The sequence below is a fragment of the Jaculus jaculus genome, chromosome 8, assembly GCF_020740685.1.
Source record: "Jaculus jaculus isolate mJacJac1 chromosome 8, mJacJac1.mat.Y.cur, whole genome shotgun sequence".
Taxonomy (NCBI): domain Eukaryota; kingdom Metazoa; phylum Chordata; class Mammalia; order Rodentia; family Dipodidae; genus Jaculus; species Jaculus jaculus.
In genome coordinates, this window is record NC_059109.1 from 57,823,593 (window position 1) to 57,837,213 (window position 13,621).

General features: G+C 43.2%; 1 protein-coding gene across 2 annotated transcripts in view; it reads right to left on the reverse strand.

Annotated features, from left to right (window-relative positions):
• Positions 1–13,621, reverse strand: part of Mapkbp1 (mitogen-activated protein kinase binding protein 1) — a 68,183-nt gene that overhangs the window by 26,707 nt on the left and 27,855 nt on the right. For both annotated transcript variants that reach the window (XM_004660894.2, XM_004660895.2), the window contains one exon: positions 4,448–4,539. In XM_004660894.2, the coding sequence (XP_004660951.2) occupies positions 4,448–4,539 (92 nt within the window). The remainder of the gene's footprint in view (positions 1–4,447; positions 4,540–13,621) is intronic.

Consider the following 13,621-nt stretch of genomic DNA (forward strand, 5'->3'; position numbering starts at 1 on the left):
GCAACAAGGGCATCAGGAACAAGAGTGGGGGCTGTGGGTTGTTGTAGGACTACCAGATAGAAGAGAAGAGGGAGGAAAAGAGCCTGTTTAGGCTCAGACTTTGGTGGGCCCCAAATACCCTAAAAGCATGACAGGGAGCTCAAGCACAGAGCAGAACCAAAAAACCCCAAAAAGTAGCCATTTGCAAAGAAAGAAACCAAAGAGGTCAGAAAACAGATCCGGGTTGGCCCAAGCCAAGAGCATTCAGGAAACCTCCCCGAGGGAAACCTGCATACTATATTTACCTGGAAGGATGCCTCCCAGGCACAAGCACACACTCCAATGGCTCCAGGCCTGGGACCCCAGGGTGTGTGGGGAAGAGGAGGGGGCAGGGTTCCACATCACCAGGGCCCAGGTACTGGGCTCCACATGTAGGAAGCAGCACCCCCAGGACTTTCATGCCCATCCTATATCTAGCTCCAGCCACACCTCCAACAAGGAACCTAGCTTTCCCAGGCAGAGGCAGGTAAGGAATGAGAGTGGAATTCCCCCAGGCAGGCCACTCAGAGTTTTGCTCAACTTGTTTCTGGAGGGAGAGGCTGATCCAAACCAGCCAAACACAGCCAGATCAGTTACCAAAGGATCCCCACTTCAGACACTTAACACACTTCAGGACAGACACTGACCTCAGAACCCAAGGGAGAAGTCTCCCTGGCATAGACTAAGCTCAAGTACTTAAAGAAAAAAAAAATTTTTTTTTTTTTTTTTAAAATAACCAGAAAGAGCTGGGCATGGTAACACATGCCTTTAATCCCGGCACTCAGGAGGCAGAGGTAGGAAGGAGGATAGCCAAGAGTTCAAGGACAGCCTGAAACTACATAGTGAATTCCAGGTCAGCCTGAGCCAGAGTGAGACCCAACCTCAAAAAACCAATCAAAAAAAAGAAAAGAAAAATAACCAGAAAGTCTGGTCATCCCACTGCCCATGCCATTTTGGGTCACAGCTCTGCAATCAATCCACCTCGAATCTCTGTTTCCTTCTTTAAACTATAGAGGTTATTATAGTACCAACTTTACTTTGAGAACTTATATAGTTCATGGAAAGTACTTGAAAAATACGAGGCACAGAATAAGTACTAGATAAAAGTAGCTTTTTTTCTTTTTCTCATTTTTTTGAGGTAGGGTCTCCCTGTAGCTCAGGCTGATCAGGAATTCACTGTGTAATCTCAGTGTGGCCTTGAACTCATGGTGATTCTCCTACCTCTGCCTCCCAAGTGCTGGGATTAAAGGTGTCTGCTACCATGCCCAGCTAAAGGTAGCTTTTTTTTGATGAAATGGTGAAAGTAAGCAAGTCATATTTTGGTATAAAAACCATAAAAGATGCTGGAGAAATTATACTGGGGAACTAGGTATTTCTAAAATTGATGGTGGGATAAGAAAAGTTGAGCAGTGTATCTTTGCACGTTTCCATCAGCAAAGAAAAAAGGCTCACAGACAGAATTTAAAGCACGAGGAGCCTCAAGCCCTTCCCAAAGGAATACTTCTATAAAAACCTAAGAAATTATGGGTGGGAGTTTTTTATTTGTAGAATCAGATGAATGAAAAGGCAACAGGGGAAAGAGCACTAGCCCCAGTCCCACTTCTTGTCCATGGCATTGGCATCTCTCAAGTGACTGAAGCAGGTAAGTAGTCATTTCAGCATTAACCAAGCTGGGCATAGTGGCGCAAGCCTTTAATCCCAGCGCTTGCGAGGCAGAGGTAGGAGGATAGCCACAAGGCCACCCTGAGACTATGTAGTGAATTCCAGGTCAGCCTGAGCTAGAGTGAGACCTTACCTCGGGAAAAAAAAAGGTTGAAAAATGCCAAATGTTCCTCAGCTAAAAACCAAATAAAATGTGGTATGGCGAGCCAGGCATGGTGGCACACTCCTTTAATTCAAGCACTTGGGAGGCACAGGTGGGAGGATCACTGTTGAATTCAAGGCCAGCCTGAGACTACATAGTGAATTCCAGGTCAGCCTGGGCTAGAGGGAGACCCTACCTCAAAAGAACAAACCAAAAAAAATGTGGTATATCCACACAATGGAGTATTCAGGGTCTCATGTAGTACAGAGGCTGGCCTTGAAATTGCTATGTAGCTAAAGATGACCTGAATTTCTGACCTTCCTGCCTCTACCTCCTAAATAATGAGATTACAGAAGTGCACCACCAATGCCCAGTTTCATGCAGTGCTGCGGACTAAATCCAGAGCCTCATGCATGCTAGGCAAGCAACCTACCAATGAGCTACAACTCCAACTTTATTTGTTTTAAATAAATGTTTTGGGGCTGAGGAGATGGCTCAGTGGTTAAAGGCTTATAACACCTAACGGCCTGAATTCAATTCCTTAGTATCCATGGAAAACCAGATGCACAAAGTAGCACAAGTGTCTGAAGTTTGTGGTGGCAAGAGGTCATATATGCCCATTCTTGCTCTCTTTCTGTCAAATAAATACATATTTAAATAAATGTTTTTATAAAATCTTGTGTGTGTGTGTTTGATGTGCGTGCATGCACCCGCATGCCATAGCCTGTGTGTAAAAGTCAGAAGACAACCATGGGTATCTGTCCTAGCCTTTCACCTTGAGATAGGGTCTTGCTATTCACTGCTGCATTGAGCAGGCTAGCTAGCCTGTGAACTTCTGGAACCTTTCTTGTCTCTACCTCCCACCTTACCACAGATTACAGACTTGTGCATAGTGGCATCTGACAACACAGTTCTGAGGATCTGAACTCAGGTCCTCAAGCTTGTGTGGCAAGCACTTAAACCACCGAGCCATCTGGAGAACTCTACTTGTTTTTTAACACAGGATTTCACTATGTTGCCAAAGTTAGCCTCAAACTCCTAAATTCAAGTGATTTTCCTGCCTCAGTTTCCCAAGTAGCTGGTTTTGGGGGTAATAAAAATATTCTAAAGTTGATTGTGGTGGTGGTTGCAAAATTATGTGAAAATACTAAAATCCACCTAGTTAAATATTTTTTTACTGATGCTAGGGATCAAAATCATGGCCATCTTGTCTGTCTTCTAGACACAAAGTGGCTGTGATATTCATGACTACACAATGTATGACATTACCTATATAAGAGCTGATAATAAGATGGAAAAAATAAAATTAAAATAGAAGAGAGGGCTAAAGTGATGGCTTAGCAATTAAGGCACTTGTCTGCAAAGCCTAAAGACCAAGGTTTGATTCCCCAGAACCCATGTAAGCAGGTACACATGGTACATGGTGGTTCATGCCCCTTGGAGTTCGTTTGCAGTGGCTAGAGGCCCAGATGTGCCCATTCTCTCACTCTCTCACAAATAAATAAATAAATATTTAAATATTTAAAAGATAGAGGAGAGACTAGTTAGAAAGAAGAAAGGATACAATGAAGGGGTAAGGGAGAGTGGTAGTAGGAATTATGATAATGGTATATTGTCTACATGCATGGAGGTTGTCAATAAAAAGTTAAAAGCAAACCCTTGAGAATGATAGGCAAAAATACTACCATTGAACTATACCCCTATCCCTGAGTTAGGCATTTTAATATTTTATTTATTTATTTGTAAAGGGGTGGATGGGTATGGGTGCACCAGGACCTCCTGCCACCACAAACTCCAGATGCATGCATCACTTTGTGCATGTGACTTTAGGTGGGTACTGGGAATCAAACCCAGGCTGTCAGACTTCACAAGCAAGTGACTTTAACTGCTGAGCCATTTCTCCAGCCCTGAATTAGACATTTTAAATATGTGGTGTCACATCTCAATAAAGCTGTTTTTACTTATTTGAGACACACAGAGAGAGACAGAGGGAGAGAATGGGCATGCCAGGGCCTCTAGCCACTGCAAACAAACTGCAGACGCTTGTGCCACCTTGTTCATCTGGCTTTACATGGGTACTGGAGAAGCAAACCTGGGTCCTTAGGCTTTGCAGGCAAGCACCTTAACCACTAAGCAATCTCTCCAGACCAAAGCTGTTTTTATTTATTTTATATTTTTTTATATTTTTGTTTTTTTCAAGGTAGGGTCTCCCTCTAGCCCAGGCTGACCTGGAATTCACTATGTAGTCTCAGGGTGGCCTTGAACTCATAGTGATCCTCCTACCTCTGCCTCCCAAGTGCTGGGATTACATGTATACACCACTATACCTGGCAAGCTGTTTTTAAAAATGACTAGAAGGTAGTTTTATTAAAAGCAGTGTTAGGAACCCTGGGTAAGATAAAGTATGAATCTGGACAGGTAAGTGAATAGGGGTAGATGAGCAAAAAGCAGGGCAGTTTGGCAACAAGAACAACATGCAACAGAGTTTTTACCTAGACTTCATTTCCTTCACAGAAATGGCATTACACATTAATTAGATACATCTTCCAGAAGATACCAGAAAACCCTTGCCCACTCCAACTGGTCTAGCATGGTTATAAACAAAATCTCTTCAAAGGCACTTACCCAGCTGGATAGGCAACTAAACCTGACCGGGGATCACAGGCAAGTCCTCTGCCTCCAGATACTGTTATTCCCAGTACCTTCTCCAAGGTCACCTGTTAGAGCAAGGCAGAGAAGTGACATGTTATAGAAAGGGTAAGTTTAAGAAAGATATGCTGAAGGCACTTATGACCATCGTGTGCAGTACTGCTCTCCAGATGTCCTTACCTTCAGAAAAATGGAACTATGACTTTTGCAGATTCTATTCTGACCAAAAGCCTCTAGATTATATGAGAAAATGCCAGTAGCATACATTACCTGTATTTAACAGGCTCCAACCACTGTTATCATGGGAAAGAAAATGAATGGGTTAATGTACAGGTCATAGAGAAACAAGAATTAACCCCAACCCAGGAAGGCACCATATAAGCTAGAAATTGGACTGCAGGGTCTAGAGTCAAAGGAAGTCAAGGATCTTTATACCTTGGCCAGAATTTAAGACACACCATTTATCTACTCAGAGCCAGAAGTATCAATTAGGTAACTCATAATATCCCTGATCTCTGCATTCCATCACATTCTCCCTACATCACAGAACTCCACTTTCCAATGCCTGCCAGTCCATAAAGACTTTAGGCCTAAGAGGCAGAAACATGGCTTAATGCTGTGTTTTGCAAATCACAGATGTTCAAGGTACTCTAATTATTATTATTGAGCCACAACTCCCACAGAGATGAAAGGGAAGACTGTGTAAAGTGCTCAGAGATTGAGCAGACACAGAACACCAAACATTCATCACTCTCACCATCAGTATACTGTCCACATCGAATGCAGACCTCAGGATTCCACTGGACCGATCTCAAGTTAGTTCACTAGTCTTTCTTCTAGATGATGCCATACCATGTGAGATCCAGGTTGTCCTGTAACCTTTGTCATGTCACCTCAGCCTCTGCTATACAAGGTTTTTTCTGGTCACTCCAGATCCAGTCCCTTCCAGGGCTATCCTCACTCCTGCATTAGCCTTCTTCAGGAATGTCTGGGTCTTACTTGCCTAACAGAGAGGAGCTTCCGAGTGTAGAATGACCATGGAAGCAGGCTAGACAGTACTCTTCTATGAAATCTCTGACCCTGGGGAGTCTTGAGAGCCCATGAGAGCAGCGTGAATCAGAAATGGGATTTTCAGACTTATGGCAAGGTGCAGTATCCTTGTATAGCAGTTTCTACAGACAGGAAACCCAGAATCATTTAGAAAGGTTTTAAATATCTCCCCTCTTATTATTCTGAAGGGAGAATTAAAAGTCTTACTTAAACTCTTTTCTCCAATGCCATTTTAGCTTGAACGAGGCTGGAATATAATACCCTGTAGTGGTTAAAGACCAAAATAAATCTACTAACCCAATGTACAAGGCCTGGGTTCAATCCCCAGCACTGAAAACAAAACAAATGACAACAAAAGACAAATGAACAAAAGGCATGCAGGATATGATGGCACATTCCTGTAATGCCAGTACATGGAGGCTAAGATAGAAAGGTTGCCATGGTTATGAGGCTAGCTAGACTATATGGTGAGTTCCACACAAGCCTGGGCTACATGAACCTGTCTCAATAAAAATCAACAGCAAAAACAAAATTTCCCATAAAGGCCGCAAAGAGTCTTTGTACTTCTTGGGGATGTGGACCAGGAATTACAACCTTTACTGGTAGAGGTGGTTTGAGTACAGTGCACCAACCCAAACATCAAACATGCTAGTTACTCTTGAGACTAGCTGAGGCACCAAACCTAGTATGAGATAAGTGCTTCCTATACTAGATGTTCTTGACAGTTTGACTTCATGCATGCCTCTTTTTTTTTTTTTTTTGTCCGTTTACTAACTGCCTGGCATCCAGTCATCTGGACCTGACTAGAAAGCCCAAACTCATCCTGAAAAAATGGGAGTGAGATACACATCTCAGTATTGTGTTTTTAGTTACCCTAGAGGGAGTGGTGTTCAGGAACAACTCTGTTGCATTTACTTCCCACTGCAGAGAAGACAGAAAGGAGCCCGAAGCCAGCATGACTCACATGGATGGCAGAAGTCACCAAAGTAAGTGAAGTGAGCTGAAAGGCTATGTGCCTCCAGATTCCTCCAAACTAATCTGACTTGTGTCAAATCCTTTTTTGCATCAGTCCTTTATCTCCCTATGCTTCAGGGCTGGTCCCCAAAGAACCAGACCAAGCCTGCTGGTTCTCAGTGACTCTTCCCTTTCTATAGGGAAAAAAATATCCTGAAACTAGCTTGCAACTTTCAAGACCAATCTGAAACAGGAAGGAGATGTGTTTTATTCATACCCTAAAGGCCAATGTTCACTGAATCTTTTTGACTATGATCCATGGTAAGACATACACTTTATATAATAATACAGAGTGTATATATATGTGTAGCTACATAAAACTGAAGTACAAGTTTCACAAAACTGTACTTGCTTTACTATAGTATATACTTTAATATACTGAATGGAATATAATCCATATCATTAAAGATTCATTCCGGGTATGGCCCAGTTATTAACCTCATGACCTGCAAATGGGCTGGAAGATGAAGTCTGGGAAACCCATTGCTCACCATTTCTTTCTGCCAGGCCTGGGTAACAGGCTCTGGTCACTAGCACCTTTATGTCCTTCTGGCCCTTTCCTCCCAGGACTCTGCTTCCTGACTAGAATAATCCCACAGGCAGGAGTTTGCCTGAGCTCAAAACTTGGCTGATTTTCAAAGGACTTGTGAGTTTGGACTTTCTTTTGGGGGGGGGGGGCGGTTTCTAAAGCAGCTATCCAAGGGTGGGGGGAGCAGTTTCCTGTGGCTCTGTGGAGGAGGAGGAGGAAGAGGAGGAGGAGCAGGGAAAAACATTCAGGGGCATCAGCTGGTTTTTATTTTATGTTCTTAACTCAAACCAGCTTCCTGTTTGCAGGAAGGTTTGGGGCTAAGCTCCACTTTCAAAGGATCTGACAGTTCCAAGCTCCTTTGAAGGCTGCAACATCTAAGCTTATTTTGCAAGACTTCAACACAATGGTCTTTACAAACCAACTCTCCCTCACTGATAACCTCCTCCCTCCACTCTTTCCAAAAAGGTAGTAGAGCTTCCTCTTGCTCTAGAAAATGGAGACACGCCTAGATCCATCTACAAACACCAAGGCTAAATTCACCCAAGTTCCATCAGAAGTGTGCAGGAATTGGTGTGCACCAGCGTATCCCATATTCAGTGGCAGCCCCCTGAAAGCCTTGAACTCTTAAAAAAAAATTTTTTTGTTTATTTTTATTTATTTATTTGAGAGCGACAGAGAGAGAAAGAGGCAGAGAGAGAGAAAGGAGAGTGGGCATGCCAGGGCTTCCAGCCATTGCAAACGAACTCCAGATGCATGCGCCCCCTTGTGCATCTGGCTAACGTGGATCCTGGGGAATTAAGCCTTAAACCGGGGTCCTTAGGCTTCACAGGCAAGCGCTTAACCGCTAAGCCATCTCTCCAGCCTGAGCCTTGAACTCTTGATGTTGGGAGTACTTATGCCATGGCAGCCACCACACGCTTGCTCCCATCTTCACAAAGCCTATAAACACCCAAACACTAATGAGTTCAGGCTATTGTCGTGTCTCACTTGGACTCTGCCTGTAACTGCCAACTGCTTTTCCCACTTCACACCTTAGCCTTTCTCAACATGACAGTCTACAGTGATTCTTCTAAACTAGAAATCAGTTCATGACATTGCTCCACTCAAAACCCTCCAATAGTTCCCCATCTCTCTTAAGTTCAAATCCAAATACTTGACTTAGACTGACAAGGGCTTCAATCATCCAGCCTCTGGCTGTCTCTCTGAGCTCATTCCCTATTATTCTCCTTACTCACTTGGCCCAGCCATCTTAGCAACCTCCAGCACCTTACGCAGACTTCAGTATATTCCTTATTCTTTGATCAAACAGCTCTTCCTTCAGCTATTCACAATGCTAATTTCTCAGGTCATTTTCCTCCACAGAAAGGGCTTTACAGACTAGCTGCACTGTTATCACTCTTGTAGCTTACACAGCTTTACTTTTCTTCCTAGCATGACAGGCAGGTGACGGCACTGACTTTATCTATGTCCAGGTGCTTACTGTCTGTCCTCTCCATCAGAACGACAGCCCCTGAGGACTAGACCTAAGTTGCTCCCCATCACTCATGTTATCCTGGCATTTCGACAGCATCAGGCACAGAACAGGCACATGATACATGTTTGATGGATAAGTGAATGTCTGGCAAAGGTTTCAGGACAGTGAAAGACTAGACATGACTAAATAAGCCCAGAAAAACTGGAACATTTCAGGTCAATACAGTTGCTCTTCACAAAGTATTACATAATGGCCATGTCCACTTGAAGATATACACCAAAGGGAGCTTATTGTACAGGTTCCCCCCACACACTTTTTTTTTTTTTTTTCGAGGTAGGGTCTCACTCTGGCCCAGGCTGACCTGGCATTCACTATGTAGTCTCAGGGTGGCCTCGAACTCATGACAATCCTCTTCATGAGTGCTGGGATTAAAGACATACACCACCACACCTAGCTCTTTTTTTTGGGTCTCACTATAGCCCAGGCTGACCCTGACTCACTATGTAGTCTCAGGGTGGCTTTGAACTCTTGGCAATCCTCCTGCCTCTGCCTCTCAAATGCTGGGATTAAAGGTGTGCACCACCACACACAGCTGGCTTGTTTCTTTTATTATTTTTTTTTAATTTTTATTTATTTATTTGAGAGCAACAGACAGAGAGAAAGACAGATAGAGGGAGAGAGAGAGAATGGGCGCGCCAGGGCTTCCAGCCTCTGCAAACAAACTCCAGACGCGTGTGCCCCTTGTGCATCTGGCTAACGTGGGACCTGGGGAACCGAGCCTCGAACCGGGGTCCTTAGGCTTCACAGGCAAGCGCTTAACCGCTAAGCCATTTCTCCAGCCCGGCTTGTTTCTTTTATAAAAAACATTTTATTTATTTGCAAGTAGAGAGAAAGAAAAAGAGAATGGGCACATCAGGGCCTTCAGACGCATGTGAAACTTTGTACATCTAGTTTTATGATGGTACTGTGGAATTAGATCTAAGCCAGCAGACTTTGAGTGCCTTTAGCCGCTGAGCCATCTCTACAGTCCCACATTTTGTTTCTTAAAATTATGATAAGGGACTGGAGATATGGTTTAGTGGTTAAGGTGCTTGTCTATAGAGCCAAAGGGCCCAGGTTCAATTACCCAGGACCCACATAAGCCAGATGCACAAGGTGGTGCATATGTCTGGAGTTTATTTGCAGTAGTCGGAGGCCCTCGCATGCCCATTCTCTCTCTCTAATAAATAAGTAAAAACATTTTTAAAATATTTTATTTATTTGTTTATTTATGAGGGAGAAAGAAACACATAGAAAGAGAGAATGAGCACTCCAGGGCCTCTAGCCACTGCATACAAACTCCAGACACATGTACCCTCTTGTGCATCTGGCTTATGTGGGTCCTGGGGAATCAAACCTGGGTCCTTAGGCTTCACACTTAACTGCTAAGCCATTTCTCCAGTGCCCAGTAAAAATATTTTTTAAAATATAAAAAATTAACATACACACACACACACACACACACACACACACACACACACACATACATACTCTATTTCATATATCCTTATAACTCTTAAAGATTACATAACAAATGTTAAGAGAAAAAGGATCAGGCTGGAGAGATGGCTTAGTGGTTAAACTATTTGCCTGAGAAGCCTAAGGACCCACGTTTGATTTCCCCAGTACCCACGTAAGCCAGATGCATAAGATGGCGCATGCACCTGGAGTTGGTTTAAAAAAAATAAATAAAAGTTGCTGGGCATGGTGGTGCACACCTTTATTCCCAATACTCAGGAGGGAGAGATAAGAGAATCACTGTAAGTTCAAGGCCACCCTGGGACTACACAGTGAATTTCAGGTCAGCCTGGACTAAAGTGAGATCCTACCTCAACGACCCCTGCAAATAGCTTGCAAGTCTGCATATCTCTCTATATATATATACCTCTGTGTATATGTACACACATTTGTGTATGGGCCATGATAGTGAAGGCTAGAGGTCAACACTGGCTATCTTTTTGTTTTGCTTTGTTTTGTTTCGTTTTTTAAGGTAGGGTCTCACTCTAGTTCAAGCTGACCTGGAATTCACTATGCAGTCTCAAGGTGGCCTTGAACTCACAGTGATCCTCCTACCTCTGCCTCCCTTAAGTGCCAGGATTAAAGGTGCGTGCCACCATGCCCGGCTCTTTTTTTAACTTTATTTTCACAGTTTTTCAAATGTTTTTATTTACAAGCAGAGAGATATAGAGAGGAGAGAGAAGGACAAATAGAACAAAGTGCCAGGGTCTCCAGCCAGTGCAAATGAACTCCAGACCCATGTGCCACTTCATGCATCTGGCAGTGTGTGGGTAGTTGTGAATCACGCCCAGGTCCCTGGGTTTTGCCAGCAAGCACCTTAACCTCTGAGCTATCCCTCCAGCCCAACACTGGGTATCTTACTTAATAATTATGAACTTATTTTCTGAGGTAGGATCTCTCCCTGAACCTGAAGCTCACTGACTTAGCTAAAATAGCTGGCCTGGTTTTTTGTTTGTTTTTTTGTTTTTCAAGGCAGGGTCTCAATCTAGCCCAGGGTGATCTGGAATTCACTATGTGGTCTCAGGGTGGCTTCAAACTCACAGCACTCCTCCTACCTCTCTGCCTTCTGAGTGCTGGGATTAAAGGCATGTGCCACAACACCCAGTTGAAGTCAGGTCTTTATGTGACCCTGAGTGAATTGTTTTCCCAGGCCCTTGTGTCACTTTTCTGTTTTGTTTTTTGAGGCAGGGTCGCATTCTGACCTAGAACTCACTCTGGAGCCCAGGCTGGCCTTGAATTCATAGCAATCTTCTTACCTCAACCTCCTGAGTTCTGAGAATAAAGATGTGAGCCACCATATCTGGCTTGTATTCAAAAGAGAAAGAGAGAGAGAATGGGCACTGTACTGGGGTCTCTTGCTGCTACAAACAAACTCCAGATGTATGTGCAATTTTGTGCATCTGGCTTTATGAATCAAACCTAGGCTGGAAGGCTTTCCAGGCAAATACCTTTGACCACTGAGCCATCTCTCCAGTCCTGTGTTTTTTGTTTTGAGGTGGGGTCTCACTCTGTAGCCCAGGCTATCTTGAAGTCACTATGAAAACCAGGTTGGCCTTGAATTTCTGGCAATTTAGCTGCTTCAGCATCCAGAGTGCTGAGATTACAGGCATGAGCCACTATACCCTGCTCTGTGTCATTAAAAAAAAATTTTTTTTTTTCAAGGTAGGGTCTTTGCTCTAGCCCAGGCTGACTTGGAATTCATTATATAATCTCAGGGTGGCACAAAATGGCACAAGCACCTGGAATTCCTTTGCAATGGCAAGAAGCCCTGGTGTGAGTCCTCCCTACCCTTGTTTACAAATAAACCAAACAAATAAATAAAAATAAAATTTATAAACCTTAAGATGCAGGACTGGAGAAGAAGGTGCCTCCCTGCAAAGCCCAAGGACACAGGCTTGATTCCCCAGTACAGTCAGACGTACAAGGTGGTGCATGCATCTAGAGTTCATTTGCAGTGGCTGGGGACCCTGGCATGTCCCTTCTCTCTCTTTCTCTCTCTCTCTGAAAGAAAGAAAGAAAGAAAGAAAGAAAGAAAGAAAGAAAGAAGGAAGGAAGGAAGGAAGGAAGGAAGGAAGGAAGGAAGGAAGGAAGGAAGGAAGGAAGGAAGGAAGGAAGGAAGGAAGGAAAGAAGGAAGGAAGGAAAGATTTAGCCGGGCATGGTGGTGCATGCTCTTAATCCCAGCTCTTGGGAGGCAGAGGTAGGAGGATCACTGTGAGTTTGAGGCCACTCTGAGACTATAAAGTGAATTTCAGGTCAACCTGGACTACAGTAAGACCTTAACTCAAAAAAAAACAAAAAAAAAAAAAAAAAAAAAAAAAAAAAAACAAAACTAAACCTTCAAATCCAAATGCCAAGGTAACAGCCCAAGAGACATTCCAACTCAGGCAACTGTTTCTGCACAGTGACTTGGTATGGAATAAAACAAGCCAGTGGCTCAGAGGGGATAGGACCACTCATTCATATTATATAGAACACTATTTTCCAACCCAAAGATTACAACCCATTTATAGGACTTAAACTTCATTTAGTTAGCAATGAATGAATAAAATAAAAATATACAATGATCTATGGGTAGCAATGCAAATATATTTATTTTTCTGGTACATGTGTAAGCATGTATATGATGTGTGTATACATATGTATGTGTATATATACATATATGTATGTGTGTGTATGTATGTAGATAGATAGATAAATATCCTCAGGTTATTTATATATAATATCCTCAGGGTGTCAGTCCTTACCTTCCATCCTGTTTTTAAGACAGTCTCTCTTGTTGTTTGTCACTGTGAATGCCAGACTGGCTGGCCCAGGAGCTTTGGGGTTCTCTTGTCTCTACCTACCATTGCCATAAGCATGATGGGATTACAGACATGGGTGCCACTGTGTCCAGTTTGGTGTGAGTTCTGGCAATCTGAACTCATCATGAGGATCACACAGCAAGTGTTTGAGCCATTTCTCTAGCCCAAGTATTATTATTTTTTTAATTTCTCTTTCCACAATACCAGGTAGGGTGCCAATTTGTTAATCCAGGGGAGAATAAAGCAGACTTTGAAGAACAGGACACTCCCTGAACACTCAATTCCTTTCAAAAGCATCTACATTCTTTCTCTTGCCCCAGTGCAGGTCAGGTGGTCCAATCTCAACGGTTGTAATCTCTCATATAATTGCAGGTGAACGGGCATCAATTCACCCAAAGATTTTTCTTTCTGTGCCATATCCCTCTGCTCACACCAGTTTATTTCTACACAAACAACTGCACAACTTCTCAGGACACGAGCATAACAGCAAGCCTCTCACACAAACTGCCTTTAGCCGAGTCCAAACAAAGCTCTTTCTCATCTTTATAAGCCAAACCTCACAGTTCACAGTTATTACTGCATTCAGGTCTTTCAACTCTGACCAAAACAGTCCATCAAGCTGTATTTACAGCACTACAAGACATCTCTTAGGCCAAAGTTTCAAATCCTTCCACATTCCTCTTGAAAATCAGCTCCAAAAGGCCAAAGCCACACAGTCAGGTGT